The 21,866-nt window shown below is 36.8% G+C and overlaps 4 protein-coding genes across 4 annotated transcripts; 2 read left to right on the top strand and 2 right to left on the bottom strand.

Moving 5' to 3' along the window:
* On the top strand, window positions 1,908–4,204 carry LOC18792297 (CAP-Gly domain-containing linker protein 1). Its single transcript, XM_020559840.1, has 7 exons — window positions 1,908–2,313; window positions 2,408–2,446; window positions 2,639–2,692; window positions 2,825–2,878; window positions 3,594–3,647; window positions 3,732–3,803; window positions 3,883–4,204. The coding sequence occupies exons 1-7, from the start codon at window positions 2,248–2,250 to the stop codon at window positions 4,006–4,008; spliced, it is 465 nt and encodes a 154-aa protein (XP_020415429.1). The 5' UTR covers window positions 1,908–2,247; the 3' UTR covers window positions 4,009–4,204.
* Window positions 8,973–10,464, bottom strand: LOC18790181 (protein SRC2). Its single transcript, XM_007224240.2, has one exon. The coding sequence runs from the start codon at window positions 10,037–10,039 to the stop codon at window positions 9,161–9,163; it is 879 nt and encodes a 292-aa protein (XP_007224302.1). The 5' UTR covers window positions 10,040–10,464; the 3' UTR covers window positions 8,973–9,160.
* On the top strand, window positions 15,507–19,334 carry LOC18790711 (mitochondrial thiamine pyrophosphate carrier). The gene is made up of 8 exons (XM_007222517.2): window positions 15,507–15,909; window positions 16,078–16,238; window positions 16,515–16,631; window positions 16,781–16,892; window positions 17,116–17,243; window positions 18,014–18,166; window positions 18,587–18,736; window positions 18,916–19,334. The coding sequence occupies exons 2-8, from the start codon at window positions 16,122–16,124 to the stop codon at window positions 19,132–19,134; spliced, it is 996 nt and encodes a 331-aa protein (XP_007222579.1). The 5' UTR covers window positions 15,507–15,909; window positions 16,078–16,121; the 3' UTR covers window positions 19,135–19,334.
* Window positions 19,444–20,797, bottom strand: LOC18789069. The gene is made up of 3 exons (XM_007226679.2): window positions 20,401–20,797; window positions 20,140–20,291; window positions 19,444–19,982 (listed from the first exon to the last, which is right to left on the bottom strand). Exons 1-3 carry the CDS (start codon window positions 20,561–20,563, stop codon window positions 19,698–19,700), a joined length of 600 nt encoding a protein of 199 aa, XP_007226741.1. The 5' UTR covers window positions 20,564–20,797; the 3' UTR covers window positions 19,444–19,697.

The following is a 21,866-nucleotide window of genomic DNA, read 5'->3' on the forward strand; positions in this document are numbered from 1 at the left end:
CATACATTAGATTTATAACAAAGACTCACACACAAACACAACATGTTCATGTGATGATACTTTAAACATTATTGCACTGGCAAATATTGTAAAAGAGGTGAACATAGCATAATAGATAGGAGAAACAATTGCTGTGTTGAAAGTATCCAATGCCTGCAACCACACCAGAGTGAGAAACCAGCTAAAAAGTTCACCCGATTTCCAAGCTAGAAGAAATTAACAAAAATTCAAACTTGGAAAGACAGATCTCGCTAAAAAAAGTGGAACTCCAACCATTATTTAAGTAGGTAAGTAATTGGTCATTGCATCAATTTTTTATATTTTTTATTTTATTTTATTTACTTGCTGTTCCAAGTTCCAACTTGGTAGTGAAAAAATGCAGTAGATGATTTAAGTGGGCTCGGGCTCGTGTCGTGCTTGGAGCGGGCTCGGGCTCGTGCCGTGCTTGGAGCGGGCTCGGGCTAAGCCCGTCTCATGTCGGGCCACGGGCCGGCCCGGTCCATTGGACCTTTTTTTAAATCCCAGCCCAGTCCAAGCTTTCGTGCCGTGCCGAGCACGGCCCATTAATATTCGTGCTCGTGCCGTGCCGTGCCTCATTTAAATGGGCTGGACTCGTGCCGTGCTGGGCCGGCCCGACCCGTTTGACACCTCTAAACGAGGGGTAAAAGTAAGGGGTTATAATGAGAAGGTTGAATTTAGGATTCGGACAGTTATTAAGGAACTCTTTATTATAAGTCTTTACTTTTACTCTTCACTAGCCTCTTTGCACGCGCTTCCGTGCTTACGAGAGGATTTTAAAAAAAAATAAGTAAATTTATTTTAGAATTAAAAAAGATAATGGGTAGTTGTGTTCCATAAAAATAGGATCCATTATCTGCTTTTTCTTTTTCTTTTAATTTTTTTAAATATGAAAAAGTGTGAATTTACCATATTATCTTCATTTAATTAATAAGTTTAGTTTTTACAGTCCCGATCTCTTGGACCACAGGAGTCCAAGAGATTGTGGTCACCCACTGTTGGATATTAATCTAATGGTATAAAAAAGTTTATTAAAATGAGTGCAAGAGTGAGTGAACCGTTGAATTTACATCCAACGGTGAGTGACCACAAATTTCTTGGACCCCTGTGATCCAAGAGATCAGGACTATTAGTTCTTAATGTTTGCATTAACCAAGGATATTTTCTGGTATTTTGAATGTTTCACCATTCTCTGCCTTTTGCTTTATATATATAGATTATAGTCTTCTTGTATACAAGATTAGCGAAGTGGGTACATTTCATGTGCAATCAAGGTATATATAATATGGATATTATTGTCTAAACTTGGAGGATGAAGGAGGATTATTTATAATCCCTTTAAAAACGGTGGAATTATGATGGATAAGTTTTAGTCATCAACTTCTAATAGATATACAAGTGACAAGAGAGAGAGAGAGAAAAGAAAGGAGGACGTGAAACTAAAATAAATAAATTCTTCCCTGAATTAATGAACTTATAAATTAGTAAACTGTTTTAAACAAAAAGTTGAGATATGAAAAAACATGTAATTGGGCTTGCGTAAGAACATGGACAAAGGAGTTCGAGGATCTCCTCCTTAGTACATGGAGAAGCAAAGGCCCAAAGTCCAAAACGCTAGCCCAGAATGCTGGTGTGCCTCAAGACCGTATCTTGGATTGAAGGAGGTCAGTCAGCTCCCATGTCGTTGTATCTGAAGACTTACCAAAGAGATTCAGATTGCCATCTTCTAATGAACAAAACAAATTATTTGCAGACGACCGCTCTAAAGAAAACGTGGAACACATTTGTGTCTTTAACATGAGATTGGGCCATGCTACTTCTTATTTACTATAAGGAAATAATAAATAAATAAATAAACGAAAATGAAAAATATCGAAACAAATATGAGGTTTCAGAAAATAATAAAATATAAAATGGACCACTATTGGCGGACGGGAAGGATTCTGTGAAGTGAAAATAGTTCCGTTGCCCACCCGATTATCTACCTGGCCCACCAAAATGTAATATCTGCCTCCCTCTTCTTTTTTACAGGTCGCCGCTGTCTATTTTCTCTCTCTACCCCATCTCTCTCAAACAGTCAAAGCGTCTTTGACATCTCCAAAACTTCAAAATTCAAAATTTAACTTTTTTTTCTCTCTCTCTGCTGTTCCTCCCTCCCATCCCACTGAATCTCCCACTGAAACTCCAAAACCCCAAAATTCAAACTCAAGAAATCGTTGCTGATCTCAAATGGCCGTCAACTCTTCTGATTTTTCAACCCCGCCTCTCCCTGCCTCTCCTCTTCCACTCTCATCCGTACGCTCCTCTTCCTCTCTTTTTATTCTTTCAAAATTTCTTTAATTTGTGTTGCTTTTATGAATGCTTTAACTTGAAATTTTTGTGGTTGCAGACGAAGGAGAATCTGACCCCCTTTGGCTCCAAAATTGCGGTAACTTGTTTTGCTCCATTTTTTACAAGTATTTTCTAAATTATGCTTGATATGTTCTGTTTGGGCTCTGAGAATGTTTACAGAGGGAATTAGAAAACTGATTTTAACTTTGGGTTCAACATTATCAAGGAACTGGAAATAGATGTTTGGTATTCATTTTAATTTTGCCCACAATGTTGTGTTTGTTGCTAGGAATTGAATGAATCGAGGTCTGAGCTGCTTGGCAGAATTCAAGGGTTGAAGCAGGTGAAACTGAGCAATACTTTCTCTCTTGATTGTTTCCTTTTTTCATTAGTTTGTAAAAAAAGAAAAAAAAAGGTCTGAGTTTAAATTTGTGGCTAACTGCTTACTTGTTTATCTGTTTGTTTGGGTAATTAGGATTTGCAAAGTTGGAGGTCAAAATTGGACATTCAAGTTAAGGTCTACCGCGATGTAAGTGTTTATATACTGTGTTTCTTCACACTTGAAAAGCATGCATGTGGGTTTCTGGATTCCTTTTTCTATGCCACACGGCATTGTCATTAATAGTTCATCTTGGTGGGATGATTTGTTCTTGCTTATAGGAGTGGTTAATGTAGATTTGGTTGCTTGTTCTTTGGCATTTTCCATGATCTGTGTAGTTCTTAGTTATGGGATCGTAATATGATTAGTTGTAGGGTTAACTCATCGAAGTTTTTATTGGAACATTATTAAATCACAGTGTTGTTGACTGAAGGATTCTTTAAGAGATAGAATTTGAAGTTAGGTTATTGATTGTCTACTGGTCCACAATGAATGTCAAGTTGTTTGGTATGCATTTGACTAATTAGCATTTCTAATCACTTTCTGCCTCCATAACTTACCTAATGATGTTGATGTTGATTGTGTGTGTGGGTGTGTGGGTGTGCGCATGAGAGTAAGAGCGAGAGGGAGAGAGAGGGGATACTTCTCACCTGTTAAGAACACCCGTCAATAAACCAATGCCTTCTTTCCTATTTTGAAACTTGGAAAAGCCACAGAGGTTGGTGTCTCTTCCGATTAGTTTAGGGTTATATTTTGAACTATCTCTTCTGTTTGGACCTGAAACTTCCTTTTTCATAAGTATATGGCTTGTTGCAATTGTTGAACATGCGCAACTCTTGATGCAATTTTCTCTTCCTTAATGCAGGAGCTTTCGGAACTTAAGAAATCACTCAACACTGAAGTGGATCAGCTTCGATCAGTAAGTGTTGCTCCAGCAAAATTTGTCCAAGTTTAATTTTCATATGTGAATGTTGTGTAAATTGATTTATTGAAATGAAATTAGGAATTCCAAGAACTGAGGACCACTCTTCAGCAGCAGCAAGAAGATGTTACTACTAGTCTTAGAAACTTGGGGGTATGTATACCTGTTGCTGTGTCTTTGGAGTCAAAAAACTACCACAAGAGCTGAATTTACTTTTTATTAATTGCCGCAGCTGCAGGATGTCTCAGGAGATAAAAAAGAAGGCCAAGAGACCCAAGATACTGTGGTTGAAGAAAACGGTGACAAAGAGTCAAATGTTTCAACTAAGGAGTTTGGGACTAAAGAAGCTGAAAGCTAGATAGGCTTTACCCTGGAGCATGCATGGCTTATGTTTATTCCTGAAGGGAAAGAAATCTATGGGGTTGATATGTTGGTTTAGTTAGAACTTGCCACAACCTTGTTGTTGTCTTGCAATAGTGATGAACTCTCTTTCTGAATCAAATTATGTAGAATTTTGCCCAGTATTCTCAATTTAAGCAGCTCTCTCTCTCTCTCTCTCTCTCTCTCTCTCTCTCTCTCTATGCAGCTTTTCTTCTACTCTCATTTGTGGATTTCCATTGCCAATACACATTCAATATGAGGTGAATTACTTTTTCTTGTTTTAGGAATGCTTAATCAATTAATACTCATTAGCTTAATCAATTAATACTCATTATCGGTGTAATTGGTAATCAATGGGATCATGGGGTTCCATTAGAACTTGCATCCATGCTACCATTTCATGGTTCACAAATACTTTTCAATTTGACTTTCTATAAGAAAAATAGGTGTGTTGTTGGGCGATCAGTGTTACAATTGGGTGCAAAATGCAAAGCATCAATTTTCCTTCGGTCCTTACTAGATTATGGTTTTTTCTTTTGAGTAATGTTAAAGATACAGAACACACTAGCTAATTAGGGCCCGTTTGGTAATGTTTTTAGAGCCTGTTTTTCACAAATACACGTTCGGTCCATCGTTTTCGTTTTCCCTCACAAAACGTTTTCTGAAAACAAAAGTAACTTTGTGAACAAAAGTTGAAACAAAAAAAAGTTATTTTCAGTGATTTCGTTTTCAGTGTTTTATGAAGACACAAGAATGCATCCCATCAACAACTCTAGCTCTCTCGCTTGACAAACGATAAACCCACCAACAGGAACAACAACCATCTTCTCCGACCCAATCTAAGAAAAAAAAATACAGAGGAAGAAGAAAAGAAAAGAAAAACAGAGACAGGAAGAAGAACCACCGCATACCCAGCTCAACCACCATCATCACCCAATCAAACCACCACAACCATTAGGAAAAAGGAGGAAAGAGAAAAAAAAAGAAAAAAAGAAGAAAAAAAGAAAGAAAAAAGAAAGTACATAAGATAGTTTTCTAGCTTTAATTTTTTTCATTGTTTATAATAATTTTAGCCTCTAAAAATATCATAATTTAAAAAAAAAAAATTAGAACTTTAGCAACAATACACCTGAAAAAAAAAAAAAATTTGTACTACCAGACACGTTTTCATTGTTTTTGTTTTCTAAAGATGTTTTTTAATTAATCTACTAGACGCATTTTCATTTCCTGAAAATGCAAATTTGTTTTCTTGTTTTCATTCTCTGAAAATATTCTCAAAAAACATTCTCTGAAAACGTTACCATACAGGCCCTTAGTGTTTTGCAAAACATAGCATGTTTACTTAACGGTTTAATCCCTCAAGGTTGTTTGTCCACAAAATTTGTATCAAGCAATTGGATTAGATCAACAATTGTTAATGTTTTTTGCATGCAGATAGGGAGAAGTAGTGACACCATTCTGAAACTGGGGTTGTAACTTGTGAAGTTACCACATGTGGCTTTGACTCTTGGGTTGGGTCGATAGAGTGAAAAATTTACATATACTGGAGTCACGTGACCAAGTAGTCACTTAACGAGTGATATACTCGAGTCGATGAAAAGAAAAACTTATATACACTAGAGTCACGTGACGTGATATAGGAAGAGGAATTGCAGGACAGTTTTTCTAGTCAATAAGGTGGTTGGTGAGCCCATTCATCAGCACTGGTACATTCAAGTATTTTGATTTTAGTTTCCCTGAACCTTAATAATGAAAAGAAATTGGGGTCGTTAGAATATTTATATCTAAAATTCAGAGGAAATTAAATTGAATGTAGCTTTTTTTTGTTTCCTTTTCTTTTTTGTTGATTGAATACGAATTGTCAATGTCTTAGGTCTATTTATTGCTTTTGAGTTGCGTTATTTTCTGAATCTAAATTTGTTGTACTGCCTCTTGGGAATCAGATATAGAACCTCAAAAATATATAAATAAATACTCTTAATCACTTAAGTTACAACTTCCTTGCAAGCTACCTTTCTCTTATTTGTATATCTTTCTTTGTTTTTTGAGAGATTGTGGTTGTTGGTAGACAACTGAGCGGGTAAGTCTGAACTTGAATTCAACGTCCTTAGGAAGCAACAGATTAGGTGCTGTCACAAAAAAGACCAAGACCAAACTAGCTTCCCATTTACAGGCGTTGCACGAAAAAAAAAAAAAAGGTTAATTAATTTTCTTATTCAAACTATTGTGGAGCCTGACATAAGTGCATGTGTTCCACAAATTATTGTCATGTTTGAATGATTTTCTGTGTTTATGGTTTTATTTATATATTTTAAAATTAGTATTAAATTACTGAAATACCCTCGGATGTAGAGAAAATATGCATGACACATGAAATTTTTTAATAGAATTTCGGATGAAGTTAGTCCCATATAGCAAGTCATGAATTATTAAAAATTAAAATAACCTCTCTCTTAAATTATTTGTAGTAAGTATTATTAGCCTCTTCGCACGCGCTTCCACTCCTGCTAGAGGCTTTTTTTTTAAAAAATTAAATTTATTTTAGAATTAAAAAAGATAATGGATAGTTATGTTCCATAAAAAGGATCCATTATCTGATTTTTGTTTTAATTTATATTTTTTTTAATATGAAAAAATGTGAATTTACCATATTATCCTCATTTAATTAATAATTTTAATTCCTAATGTTTGGATTAACCAATGGCATTTTCTGGTATTTTGAATGTTTCACCATTCTCTGTCTTTTGCTTTATATATACTAGCCTCTCCGCACGCGCTTCCGCGCTTGCGAGACGCTTTTTTTTAAAAAAATTTAAATTTATTTTAGAATTAAAAAAAATAATGGGTAGTTGTGTTCCCTAAAAATAGGATCCATTATCTGCTTTTTCTTTTTTAAAATATGAAAAAATATGAATTTACCGTATTATCCTCATTTAATTAATAATTTGAATTCTTAATGTTTGCATTAACCAATGGCATTTTCTGGTATTTGGAATGTTTCACCATTCTCTGCCTTTTACTTTATATATAAGAAGATATATATATATATATATATATATATATATTAGGAATAAAGGTTGTTTAGAGTTCGAAAATTCAAAATCTAATTGGAATTACTATACCTTTTTAATTACTGAAGAGTTGAGCGGGAGCTTCTAGCTTTTCCATCTAGGAATCAATCCTCATTTGAAGCTCTAGATTAGAATGGGCCATAAAATTGGCGGGTTTCAACTTGCATCCAAGTGTCTACATTGGGCAATGACTTATGGCGGTGTCGTGTTAGAAAATGGCATCCTAGTGTCGTCATTTTTTCTTCTAGAAAAAAGGTAATTTGCTTTTGGTTTGGTATACAAGCTATGTGCTTCTACGACCGGAAAAAAAAACTATGTGCTAAAATAATGCCAAAATTCCAAGTTGACGTTGTCTTCCATACACTTCACCCTCAGATGAAAGCAACAAAATAATCAGCCAATTAGAGGTTGATATTCTAATAATACTATTCTCGCCGGCGCAAGATATTCTTGACCATATATAGATTTTTTTTTTCTTCTAGATTTTATCGTGCGAATGTCATTGTAATTAGAAAAGAAATCAAAAAGAGATAATAAGAAATACATGATGTTCACACGATAATAATATTCATACATCATCATAAGAAAATTTACATATATATATATATATATATATATATGGAGGAGGACAAAGTCTTATTAATTTTAGAATAATAGGCCAAGCAATAACACCCTTTCATATTTGATTAATGGCTTGACCTTGAGTTGGTTCCAAAAGGAGAAGGAAAAAAATATACTTGACCTGAAAAATGCTTGTCCTTGAGTGTGCAACCATACATAATATATGTAAACTTAAAAAAAAAAAAAAACATACATAATATGACATGTACATTATTTTAAAAGTCTTCATTTTCACATTACTGATAAGATGGTTACAAAATAATTGCTACTTGAGTGCAATTATAATGGGGATTTCCCCAAATTAAGCATTTAAAATGGGAATTGGGATTTTAAATTGAGAGGCTAGCCGTTGTATTTGTATTTTCTATTCAGGATGCCTTGTTGATCGGGGTCAGGTTCTTTTTCCCCCAGTGTACTACTTAAGCTTTCAATAAATTACCCTCTAAGTTTTGGGAAATATTTTTCTTCATTACTTTAACTTAAGGTGTATGCTCATTACCCTTCTTAATACTTGAAATGTATTCATAGACATAAACATGGTTAACATTTTACTTTGATTTATGTAACCATGGTTATACTTATGAATACGTGTTAAGTACTGAAAATGATAATGAGCATACAAGGGTGGAATCAAGAATTTTTCAATGGGTGGGCTAGCTAAAGTTATTAGCTTAAAATTTAATGATTTTTTTTTTTTTGGGTACTTACAATTTCTATAGTCTTTCTAGAAATAAAAGTAAACATTAAATCATATAAACCAAGCTAGTTCATGATTCCATAGACTAATTTTCAATAAGTTTTAACATAAACCAAATAGGGTTTAACACCATAGTAGATTGAACATCTAAGACTTTTTACCTAGATTGACCTTAGATTCCTTCATGCATTCATATCATACATGAAAAGTTGTTTTATGTAAAAATATAGACTAAGTATGAAAAATGGGTTTTTGAAAAAATCATTTTCTCAAGATAATTTTTGGCAGTTTTTATTTCTCACACATCAAATAAGAAAACTTGATTTTAGGGGATTTTAGTATTTAGTATATATTGATTATTTAATGAGCCATCATTTTTAGCCTAAATCATATTTTACACTAAAACGGATTTTTCATATTTTGATTTGGTGAGAATTTGATTTTCTAGTATTTTTATTTGAATCCAAATGGGAGTTACTTCCTTAATTATATTGTAAAATTAAGTAAATGAAGTAATATAAAAATAAATAAAAATAAAATGACAAAGAAACAAAACTACAAATATAAAGCATTTATGATGTCATGTCACATTATTTTTTAAAAAAAAAGATAAATGTTATTATTACATTCCCATTGACGAAAAGTCCAAATCCAATTTTACCATCGAATACAAACAAAACAATCCAAAAACAAAACTTCAACTCTAAACAAAAAGTTAAAAAACATACCACACCCGAAAATTAAAAACCACCACCGCAGCCACCGCCACCACATCCACCGCCGCCGCCACAACCACCACCACCATCAGATACTATATCTCCGATCAACATCCCACCAAGCATCCCTCCTAACAATCCAGCCCCCAGCCCCATCCCAAACTTATTCTTCTTCTTCTCTTGGACCGGGGGTTGCTGCACCGGAGGGTATCCATACCCCGGCGGCGGAGGCGGGTACCCATACCCCGGTGGCGGGGGGTATCCGTATCCCGGAGGTGGTGGTGGGTACCCGTATTCAGGTGGTGGCGGCGGTCCCGTTGAGCTGCCAGCTGGAGGCGGGTAAGCGCTGTATCCCGTCATTGTCGGCGCCGATGGCCCGACCATCGGATACGCCGTCACGGGCTCATAACCCTTCGGCGGCGCTGCTGTTACGGACTCATAACCCTTCGGGGGCGCTGCCGTCACTGGGGCGGTGACTTTGTCGCCAAATTTGTAGGAGAAATGAAGTTCGCCTTTGGGTTTTCCGGATGGTTTTCTGACCTGGTAAGCAACGAACTTCATGGAGTTGGGGTCAGCTGCTGCCGCCGCCACGGAGTCGAAGAGCTCTTTAACGGGGACGACGACTTGGCCTATATCTTTGTCGCCGAGGCTGCGATCGCAGACGAGCTTGAACTCGAGGCTAAGGCGGTTGAGAAGAAGCTCGTCGAGGGTGAATTTCATGGGGAAGTTCCAGGTGGGGTGGGTCCCGCAGTCTTTCGCCACCTTGGTTTTAGTTTTCTGCTTGCCGTGCGAGTCGTCGCCCTGGAGTGAAACGACGGCGTATACGTCCATCTTGGAGATGAAGTTGACGTCTTTGAGGTCCTTGGCTGAGATGAGTTCGAGTTCTAGGGTTCTCTGCTCCATCTTTGAGAGAGAGGAGATGGGCTTGGAATTTGGAGGTGAGGTTGGGATTTGGGAGAGAGAAAAGCTGGTAGAAATGTTTATATTGTGAAAGTCTGAAAGATTAGGTCAACTCCTGTGAAAGGTGATTTAGGTTAGTTGGCTAAGGTCAAAGCTTCCTTTTGTATAAAGAATGAAAAGTAGAGGCATGGCTCATTGCTGGGAACGTGGGATGAGAGATACCGTAATTAACAATATGCTTAATAATAATAATATATAATACTAGAAGTACTAGGGATAGAGACAGGGAAAGTAAGGTATATTTGATGAGAGGGAATAAGTTTAGTGATGCAGTTGAATCCAAAAAAAGAAAAAGAAAAAAGATCAAAATATGGCAAAAAAATGTTTGATGTTAGCTAGTATTACTTATTAATAGATAAAGTGGGGTTTGAATCAACTATATATTTTCACAAGTTCTCTTTTAATACAACCAACTACATATAATTATGTATCAATTCACGTGATGAAACAGATAAATACATTGTTGTATACAACTCATATTGTTAGTAACAAAAATGCATATGTGAATCAGCTTTGTGAAAAGTAGTGAACGACAAATGACCTAAAAAAATGCTTAAGGTTTGGTTGACTAGTCTTTGTTTTGAGCACCATACACACTACACCATAAGAAGGGAGAAGGATACAGCAGAGAAAAGAAGGGGTAGTTGCATCCAAAGTTGAACATATTTTGGGCATCGCTATCAACTACGGAGAAGTCCATCTCAAATTGATTCCTTCTTCTTGGTCGCTTGCTTGTAATACTTTTACCCTCGGAGAGAATAGTTAGTATTCAAGTAATAAGACTTTGAAATGTAAATGCTTGGAAAAATAAAAGTTAATAGACGGATATTGTTTGTCTCCTTTTCGGTAAAGAGATACTCATTCTTTATGTGAATCACATACATATACAAAAATAATTCATCAAAAACACAAAAAGATAAAATTTTGTATACATGTCACACTATTATTAGCAGGAATGTAGAAACTCCTACTTACATGGTAAATGGGGAGAAAGAGGCTAACGAGGCCTCGGGAACTTGCAGGCCCATCTTCCTGCCAATACCAGTGGGGTTAAGGCTTCTCATGGGCTCTTTCTTATATTGGGCTTCTCTAGTCTTTACGAAATCTGGGTTTGTTGGGCCTGCTTCTGTATTGTTTTGCCTCCACTGTTTTCCATGGAACTCCTACCCTAAGTTCTAGTTTTTTTTTTGTTTTTTTTGTCCATATATTATTATACTGAACATGACACAAAGGCAAATTTGAAGTGGTATATGAAGGGAAACCCTTGTTTTGTCAATTATAATGTATAAAATATTAATTATAGGGTTAATGACTTAAATGGTTATTTAACTATTGCTCTAGTATCCTTTTGGTCCATCAACTAAAATTTTCAATTCAAACGTCCTTAAACTTTTTATTTTGTACCAAGATGGTTCATCCGTCAAAGTCTGTGTATTATTCCATGAAATCGAGGAACAAAACCGTATTTTAAAGTGAGTGTCCACCTGTAAAACGAACAAGCCAATGTTGGGCTTTTCTTTTGTGTGCTTTTTCTTTTATTTTTAGGTGCCCATTCTGTGTGCTGTAATTTGGCCTTTTCTTTTGTTCATGCATTTTGTTTCAGTCTTGTTTGGTTTCATTGAATCCAAGCTTGATCTGAGAAACGAAAGCTCTTTGGGGTCGTGTGATTGGAGAGCTTTCTTGTTGGATTTGGGGATACGGGAGTGTGATCATGCAATGGTTTGGTGAAAATTTGGGTAATTCTAAAACAAATCTTCTTTTATAGATCTGCTTTCCTGGTGTCATGCATACCTTTTGTTATATTTTTCGTATGTTTGTGATCTCAAAAGAGAAAGAAGGTTGGCCATTTTTGATATCAACGGCGCTTTCAAACCTCAAAAGGTTATAATATCGAAAGTGGATTCCTTTCATGGAAAAGTAAAGTGGGCGTGTTTTGCTTAATGGTGGATGCTCTTCTTAAAGATTGGGTGCTAAATTCAAGTGTTTTCTGGGAAAATTTGTGGCAATCGGATTTTGAAATTGAACATGAAAAAAAGTTCCCAGAAGAAACAAAGAATATAGCAGAAACAAAGGCTGAAAGTCCTGGTGTCCCTAGTTTCGAAATACCTTTGCATAGAGGTCAGTCGACTAGGTCTAAGTCCTGTAGCTGAAAATCTTGTTTTTAATTGGAAAATTAGCTCTGCAATCTGCTCTATTTTAGTAGAGCTCCAAACTCTCTTCCCCATAAACAAAAATGGCTGCCATCATCACACTGCACTCTCCAAAGTTCTTTCTTGTTCTACTCCTGTTAACCCCTTGTGCAACTCCTTTAGCCTTCCATTTCCCCGCCTTCCAACAAAGTGATCACACCAGCAGCACTACGAAATTATTAAATAACAAAGGAGATGCTAGCAGTATCGGCCTCCCTGTCAACAGCACAATGGAAAACGTCATTGAGCCGCGCAATGAGTACCCATCCATGGCGGTGGAGTCTGATACCTGTTGGCGTGACTTGTGGATATTGACTTACTTTCCTTACACACTAAGAATTCCTATTATAATTGTAATTGATTTACTTTAATTCCTGATTTCCTACTGCAAATAGATTTAGGAATTTATTATTTACTTGCCCATTCAGGTTTCGTTGTATTATAAATATGACCTCCTACAAGGAGAATAATACACAGAAAATTCCCACAAACAAATATTCTCTCATAGTTTTCATATTTTAGCATGCGCAAAGATATTTCTGATCCGAGTCTCACACTTACAGACAATACAGAACAACAAGATGAAGACCCCTCCTCTAACTCAACAGTACCAATAGACCAATCTCTTGAGAATATCCTTGAGGTAACTACTCCTACTAGACTTGTGCATTTAGATGATAAAACTATTGGATATCAATTACCTTTCAGGCAAAATCGTAGGAAGCCACCAAACCGTTATTCACCTGATATTGGCAAGACATCCAAGTATCCAATTGCAAATCATGTATCCACTGAGAAGCTGTCTGAACCACTTAAGGCTTTTGTGCATCAGTTGTCTGCTATCCATATTCCAACCAAGGTCTCTGAAGCATTGAAAGATCCTAAGTGGGTCCAAGCTATAAAAGAGGAGATGAAAGCCCTTGAGAAAAATCAGACTTGGACATTGGAGATTATACCAGAGGAAAAAAGACTATCGGATGTAGATGGGTGTTTACTATAAAACACAATGCAGATGGATCTATCGAGCGATACAAGGCAAGACTTGTGGCAAAAGGGTACACACAGACCTATGGTATAGACTATGAAGAAACCTTTGCTCCCGTTGCAAAGTTAAACACCGTCAGAGTCTTATTGTCCCTTGCAGCTAATTTAGATTGGCCACTACACCAGTTTGATGTAAAGAATGCTTTTCTACATGGCGAACTCACGGAGGAGGTGTACATGGACATTCCTCCTGGATATAATACTACTCAGACTGGAACAGTTTGCAGGTTACGAAAAGCATTGTATGGATTGAAACAGTCACCACGTGCATGGTTTGGACGGTTCACCATGGCAATGAAGAATAATGGTTTCAAACAGTGCAACTCAGATCATACTTTGTTCTTGAAACATCGAAAAGGGAAGGTAACAGCATTAATAATTTATGTTGATGATATGATTATTACTGGGAATGATAAACAGGAAATATCATAGCTACAAGACTATCTGGCTACGGAGTTTGAGATGAAGAATCTAGGTGGACTCAAGTATTTCTTGGGAATTGAGGTGGCTCGATCGCAGCAAGGCATATTTCTCTCTCAAAGGAAATATGTCTTAGACTTGTTGACAGACACAGGAATGCTAGATTGTAAACCTGCGGACACTCCTATTATTCAGAATCATCATCTTGGAGAATATCCGGATCAAGTTCCAACTAACAAAGAAAGATACCAAAGGTTAGTGGGAAGATTGATCTATTTGTCACATACTCGACCAGACATTGCTTATGCGGTGAGCGTTGTCAGTCAATTTATGCACTCTCCAAGTGAAGACCATATGAATGCAGTTCTTCGGATACTTAGATATTTGAAGTCTGCACCTGGAAAAGGACTTATGTTCTCAAAGCATGGTCATCTAAATATTGATGGTTATTCAGATGCAGATTGGGCAGGTAATGTAACAGATAGAAAATCCACATCGGGTTACTTCACATTCGTGGGAGGTAATTTGGTGACATGGAGAAGCAAGAAACAGAATGTAGTAGCTTTATCCAGTGCAGAAGCCGAGTTCAGAGGCATGACTAAAGGGATTTGTGAACTTCTTTGGTTAAGAAAGTTGCTTACTGAACTTGGGTATAAACCTACATCCACAATGAATCTCTTTTGTGATAACAAGGCTGCTATAGCCATTGCACAGAATCCGGTTCAGCATGATCGTACTAAACATGTTGAGGTGGATCGACACTTCATCAAACAAAAGCTTGAGGCTAAAGTGTTTCAGTTTCCTTTTGTGAAATCCGAGGATCAATTGGCGGATATTTTGACAAAGGCGATTTCCAGTAAAGCATTCCACAATTCACTAGATCAGTTGGGCATTGGCGACATCTATGCACCAACGTGAGGGGGAGTGTTGGCGTGACTTGTGGATATTGACTTACTTTCCTTACACAGTAAGAATTCCTATTATAATTGTAATTGATTTACTTTAATTCCTGATTTCCTACTGCAAATAGATTTAGGAATTTATTATTTACTTGCTCATTCAGGTTTCGTTGTATTATAAATATGACCTCCTACAAGGAGAAGAATACATAGAAAATTCCCACAAACAAATATTCTCTCATAGTTTTCATATTTTAGCAATACCTACCGGAATCCATGGCCAGCCGGGAGGATTCTAAAGGCAATCATGTGGCCAACGTTGGCTTGGTCGTTTTACAGGAGGATACTCACCTAAAAATACGGTTTTGTCCATCGATTTCACTGAATAATATACATACTTTGACGGATAGACCATCTTGGTACAAAATAAAAAGTTTAAGGATGTTTGAATTGAAAATTTTAGTTGGTGGACTAAAATGATACTGGTGCAATAGTTAGAGGACCATTTAGGTTATTAACCCTTAATTATATATATTCGACTCATTGCGACTCTTCATATTCTTGATTAGTTAAGTTTTGAAATAATTTAATTGTGAATCTCTACTACACAATTAATAGATGATTATATTTTTAAAATATTCGTAAAAAGCCATTAAATTTATTTGATACACCACGTGACATAAAATTCATCAAATTTTATTGTCATCATAAAATTCATCAAATTTTATTGTCATGACTCACGTTTATGGTAAGACTTTGATTCTTGCATTTCTCATCTTTTAACAAAACAAATAATTGCAAACTGACCGCTCTAAAGAAAATGTGGAACACATTCGCGTCTTTAACAATGGTGGCGTAACACGAGATTGGGCCATGCTACTTATTATTTACTATAAATAAATAAATAAAATAAAAAAAACGAAAATGAAAAAAATCGAAACAAATATCTGGTTTCATAAAATAACAAAATATGGTGCGGCAGGTGGGTGCTAAAATTGACCACTATTGGCGGACGGGAAGGATTCTGTGAAGTGAAAATAGAAAGGCAGGGCTTCCGTTGCCCACCCGACTATCTAGCTGGCCCACAAAAACACCGCCCACCAAAATATAATATCTCCCTCCCTCTTCTTTCTTACAGGTCGCCGCTGTCTATTTTCTCTCTCTGCCCCCTCCCTCTCTCTGCTCTCTCAATCCAATAAGGCGGCAAAAGGCAATTTAATGGTGCCCCCACTCTCTTCATTGCCGGTTTTGCCCTCTCCAGGTTCCTCTCTCTTTTCAACTTTACCTTTTTTTGCGTATTATTTCCTCATTGGAACCCTAATCATCTAGCAGGTTCTTGGATTTTGTTAATGTGCTCGTCGATTTTGCTTTTGGAATTGGATTTTTGGTGTTTCAACTGAATTGCATTTGAACGGTATTGATTTGTTAGGTGATAAAGCTTAGATTTTTTACCTGAGGGAGGTTTTGTTGGCAATGGAAGAGACAGGGCAGCTCAAGCGAGCTTTCATTGATGCTACAGCGGGTTTAATCGCGGGTGGTATATCGCGAACAGTTACATCGCCGCTCGACGTTATTAAGATTAGATTCCAGGTCCGTGAAACTTAGCAGTTAGTAATTTTTGCAGTTTCTGAGCATTGCCTTGTTTTTTACTGTAGAAAATCCATATTTTTGTTTTTGTATTTGTAAGTTATGCATAAGTTGACTTGGTAAAATGAAAGTGAGAAAAAAGGATATTTGTTGAGCAAAATGTAGTGGGTTTTGGGAATGTTTATTTATCAATTTGGAGTTTGGGGTATGCTTATTTCCGGTCTATATTTTAAAGGTTGGTGGTGAATTGAAGAAATTGTTCTTTGTTTTGGTTGATAGGTTCAACTGGAGCCCACCACTTCATGGGCTTTGCTTCGTAAAAATTTGTCTCAACCGTCAAAATATACTGGGATGTTGCAGGCAACAAGGGATATTTTCAGAGAGGAAGGCTTACCGGTACAGTGAATCAATTTCTAATCATGGAACTTGCAATGTAATCATTATCCACTTGCTCCTTGTGGCATTCTATAGAAGGAGATTTCATTCTGTTTTGCAAGGAAATTTACGTTTTCTCTAAATTTTATTCTGAGAATTTCTTATGACAGGGCTTTTGGCGTGGCAATGTCCCAGCTCTACTTATGGTTATGCCGTATACCGCTATACAATTTGCTGTGTTACACCAGTTGAAAACATTTGCTGCTGGTTCCTCCAAGACAGGTACTTTGAGAATAGTCAATATCTTCTCCTTCGATGTTATCTTATGTGAAGTCTTCACTTCACTGGAATACTAATTTCAATAGTACGTGATTCTAGCAAGGGTATGGTAACTGGGACTCAACATTTGTTTGAAACCCTTGGACTCAACTTTGGATGTCGTTATATCTGATGTTCCCCCATTTTCTTATATGTCGTGATTGTTTGTTTGTTTGTTCTGATGCAGAGGATCACATATATTTGAGTCCTTATTTGTCTTACATCAGTGGAGCATTAGCAGGTTGTGCAGCCACTGTCGGATCATATCCATTTGATCTTCTAAGAACCTTATTAGCTTCACAGGGCGAACCTAAGGTATAGAACTCCAGCTAATGCATTGAATTATTATTAAGTGTGTGCGTGTATGTGTGTACATTAACTTTCAAACTGGTTTTCACTATCCATGACTGCAACCGCAAATCTGAGAGCATAGGAGTTAGTGTTAGAATCTTAGATCCATGTTATTCTTTTTAATTTCTTACAAAGTTCTGCATCTTACAGTAAATGAGCTGTCCTTTATGCAATCAGAAGCTTTGAAAAGTGCTTAATATCAAGTGTTCTAAATTGCTTTCTTGTCTACCATGGGTAATTCTACTGCTTTTCATATATTAATGGCCGAAGTTTCAAACTTGATGCTGTAGCTTATTTATGGATTGGATAGTTCTTGGCGTGGTGGTCTTGAGAATTTGCTGAGGGCAAGCTTGGTTGGTTTGACCAAGCTTGGGTTGAGACCCTGGTGCATGACTGTATATTAATTGCAAAAAGAATTGGTTGACCGAGACATTCGACACACTTTTGGGATTTAGGCAGGCCTGGTGGGCCTCTTTTTTGCAGGCCTATTATGTCTTTCAGAGGATTTGGTTTGCATACAGCTTTTAGACTACACAACCTTTAGCGGGTCATTTTTGTTTTTCACTATGAGGTTTCTTTGGGGTTTCGTGTAATTGTGAAGTAATTAAAGCTATATTACCAATAAATATTAGTACCCTAACTCAAGCCATCTTTAAAATTGGTTTCTGCGAAAACACCAATGTGAAGAGTTCTTTGGCATAATAGGACCGTACTAATATTTTACCTTGATTTAGGTGTATCCAACTATGAGGACTGCATTGGTGGAAATAGTTAAAACTCGTGGATTTCGAGGATTGTATGCTGGATTGTCGCCAACACTGGTTGAGATTATTCCTTATGCAGGCTTGCAATTTGGTACATATGACACGTTTAAGCGCTGGACCATGGTAAGGTTCTGGTTCTGCTGTATCATTTTCCTTTCTGTGGGTATGAAGTAGATAACTTTATGTCCCCATGCCTTGATGGGATGGGACTATATCTTTTAGACTAGGTAATCAGATTTGTAAATGTTTTGGTTGATATCAGCTTTGTATGTATATGCTGTGTGCACGTGCTTTCAAACTCACCATGATTTGAAGTTCAATAGCTAGTTGTAAAACATGACAGTTTTAATACTTGAATTCAAATAGTGTCAGTAATTGGAATAAAATTGTCCATCGCTTCCAATATGTATTTGTGTTGTGAGGAGGGTTCTTAGATTGAGGAACATATTTTGCAGCATGTTTCTTTCTGCTTAATGCACAACCTATTTGACAACAGTAGCCAGTCATAGTAAGATTTCACGTATTTTGTTGTGTTCATTGTAGACATGGAACCTGTATAGATCCTCCAATACAAACTTACAAAGTAGAGAAGATGGTCTCTCAAGCTTTCAGCTTTTCCTCTGTGGTCTAGCAGCTGGGACATGTGCCAAACTTGTCTGTCATCCACTTGATGTGGTCAAGAAAAGATTCCAGGTAGATATTTAGACGTCCTGAGCTCTGTCTCTACTTCTAGAACTTTCAGTTAATCTGGATTTTCATGCTGTTTAGCAATCATCCCCGAAGAATACATCGGAAGGGAAATGTAGATCAAAATGCCTTCATGTTAATGCAATGAGGTTGGTTATATGAATCTTCTTGTTCTATCCCTGCAGATTGAAGGACTACAGAGGCACCCAAGATATGGGGCTCGAGTAGAGCATCGTGCTTACCGAAACATGTTTGATGCCTTGCGAAGAATATTGCAGAAGGAGGGCTGGGCTGGTCTTTATAAGGGAATAGTTCCATCGACGGTCAAGGCCGCTCCTGCTGGCGCTGTAACATTTGTGGCTTATGAATATACATCAGACTGGTTAGAGTCTGCATTGACTTGATCGAACCGTTCACTTTTAGTTTCAGATATTATTTTTGGATTATGCGATTCTTTTGTCCTTCGAGACCTTACAAAGCCCTCCTCAAAGGAAAGGAAGTGGGCACATTATTTTTGTCACGACTACAGGCCATAAGATTGTAATTAGACAGCAAAATGTTTGAAGATGAAAGTTGAGATTTGGAGCACCAAGATTTTTGCATCAGCATTTTAAGTCATGATTGAATTGTTTCTTTTTGTTTTTCTCTTGGAAATTAGCTGGTTACTTACTACCTCAAAATGAACTTATAAAACAAAATAAAACTTTCCCATAACATGAAACAGATTCTCAATTTGTGTTCAAATCAAATACCTCAACAAAAGTTATATAAGTTTGGTAATTGCCTTTCTCAGAACCCAAATGCTAGGTACAAAATTTCCTACATGTTACAGATGCTGCCAAAGTATAGATTCTCTGATATTTTCATATCTGTATGCGAGCCAGTTTTATTCAACAGAATACCCAACCAGTAGTGCCAGTGATGAAAGGAGAATGGTAGACACCAAAGTTATCTGCCCGTGTCTTCTTCAAGGATTGTTCTTCTGTTTGCTGCTGTCCTCTGGGGGCAGTGACACAAACTGCAAGATCCTCCGAACCTCCGCGACATCAACCCGGAACTTGTCGGCGATTTGGTCCGCCTCCATGGGGCCATTGTGATCCTCAGCCTTGCCCTGATGGAGGAGGATTATGTGGCGCAGCTGCGCCACATTCAGAGTTCCTGGAGCAGCCGGCCTCTCCTCGTACCTGCCTGAATCTGGCTTTGTATCTCTCAGCTTTGGTAGAGGCCTCTTATACTTTTCCACCACAAATGCCTGCAGCACCACAATTACATCAATTACATGACCAAAAGATATAAAATGCAACAATCTAAAAACTAAACTAAAATTCAACGACCCAATTGGAGCTACTTAGTTTGAATTTTAACTATTTACAAAACTTAAAATGAGAAATTAAGACAGAGAAACTGACCTCACCCATCTCCAGTTTTCCTCCGGGCTTTGATTTAATTCTACCCACCATTTGATTAAGCATGGCGTCGTAGCTTGGATCTCGTTCTTCAAGCACATTCTCAACGTTGGCTGCTCCTGCTTCTGCTTCTGCTGCTGTTGCTGCACTACCATCTTCAGACAAAAACCAACGAAAACGACGCCGTAAATGTAATGAAATTGAGCTGAGAAAAAATGCGCGTAAAGAGGGAAGGGACAAATTAAGGGCGACAACTTTATATACCAGAATTAAGAGCGTCGCCGGCCTTGGAGATCTCCGCCGATTCGGTGGGGCCCAGAGGAGGAGGCCGCTTATCGACAACAACGGTCTTTGGCTTCGCCGACGTCGTTTCAATGCTGGAAGAGGGTCGGATTCTTCCAGCAGCTCGGCGAAGTGCCTGACCCATTGCCGATTTCTCCTTCGTATTTTCTAATTTCTCCTAAAAATCTTGATTAAATAGAAAAACCCTCTTTAGTTTTTTAATGAATAGAATATAGGGTTTGGAAAATTGGAACAGGAGGTGGGAGAGCAGAAGATGAAGATGAAGATGAAGTTGAAGAGCAATGGAGATGGAGCAGTAAGTAGTACACACTGGAGTGGCGCGTGGTGGTCTCCTTATGGACACACGTCTCGCTTCTGCTACTTGGCCTATAGTCCTACACAAGATACCAAAAATTACCATGGCATGCCCCCATTTCTTTTATTTTTTGCATTTTCGCTCCCTTCTCTCACCTTTCTCGAAATTTTTCCATCTATTTATTTATGTGCACATCTTATTATTATTATTATTATTATTATTATTATTATTATTATTATTATTATTGAGCACATCTTCTTATTTGAAAAACTCAATTTTGAGTTGTTTTATTTGTTCTTGTTTAAATAAAGTTTAGACTATTATCTGTATTAAAAAAATAAAAAAATAAAAAAATAAAGTTGGGGTTTTCAAAAAACATTATTTTCGTATTTTAAATTTATTTTCAGTTTTGATTTTCATGTTCATATGATAGAGCGTTGTGCTTCAAAAGTTTCTTAGGGTTAAATGTTGAAAGTTTGAGAATATTTAGATTAGGTTTAAAAATCAAAATCAGTTTATCACTCATTCACATTTTTATACTATTTGAAAACTATTGTTACAAATTACAATTATCGGAACACCTATAGTTTTGGATATTGAACTATAATCGAAACTAAGCTTGAAGATGATGGGTTTGACATGAAAACCCCAGTTTGAAGGATTAGACTAATGGTGCTAAGGGAATGAAAATGCAACAAACAAACAAAAAAAAAAACCACACACGCACTATGTCTATAGGGATGAAAGCGAAAATTCTAATAAACCACATAAAACATCTGCAATTTGACCTAAGAAGAAACTATAACAAACAACAGACTAGAAAATTGATTTCTGAGGCATGTCCATTTGCTATTTGGTCCCTCCCCCTGTCAATTTTTTTACTTTTTTGTTATGATGTCAAAAAAGAAAACCAAAATTAAACTGCTAGATAGCCAAATCAAGAACATGATGACCCATCCAGTACATAACAATCTGCAGAATAGTTGGTTTCACACAAAACAAGCTTGATCTTAAAAATAAAACAAAATTAATAGAATTGCATATACAGTTCACCATGTAACATGAGTGATTAAATGGACCAACTCTTCATCAATTTGAAGATATGTTTTAAGGAAGAAAAAAAATAACTTCA

Source organism: Prunus persica, chromosome G1, assembly GCF_000346465.2.
Source record: "Prunus persica cultivar Lovell chromosome G1, Prunus_persica_NCBIv2, whole genome shotgun sequence".
Lineage (NCBI taxonomy): Eukaryota > Viridiplantae > Streptophyta > Magnoliopsida > Rosales > Rosaceae > Prunus > Prunus persica.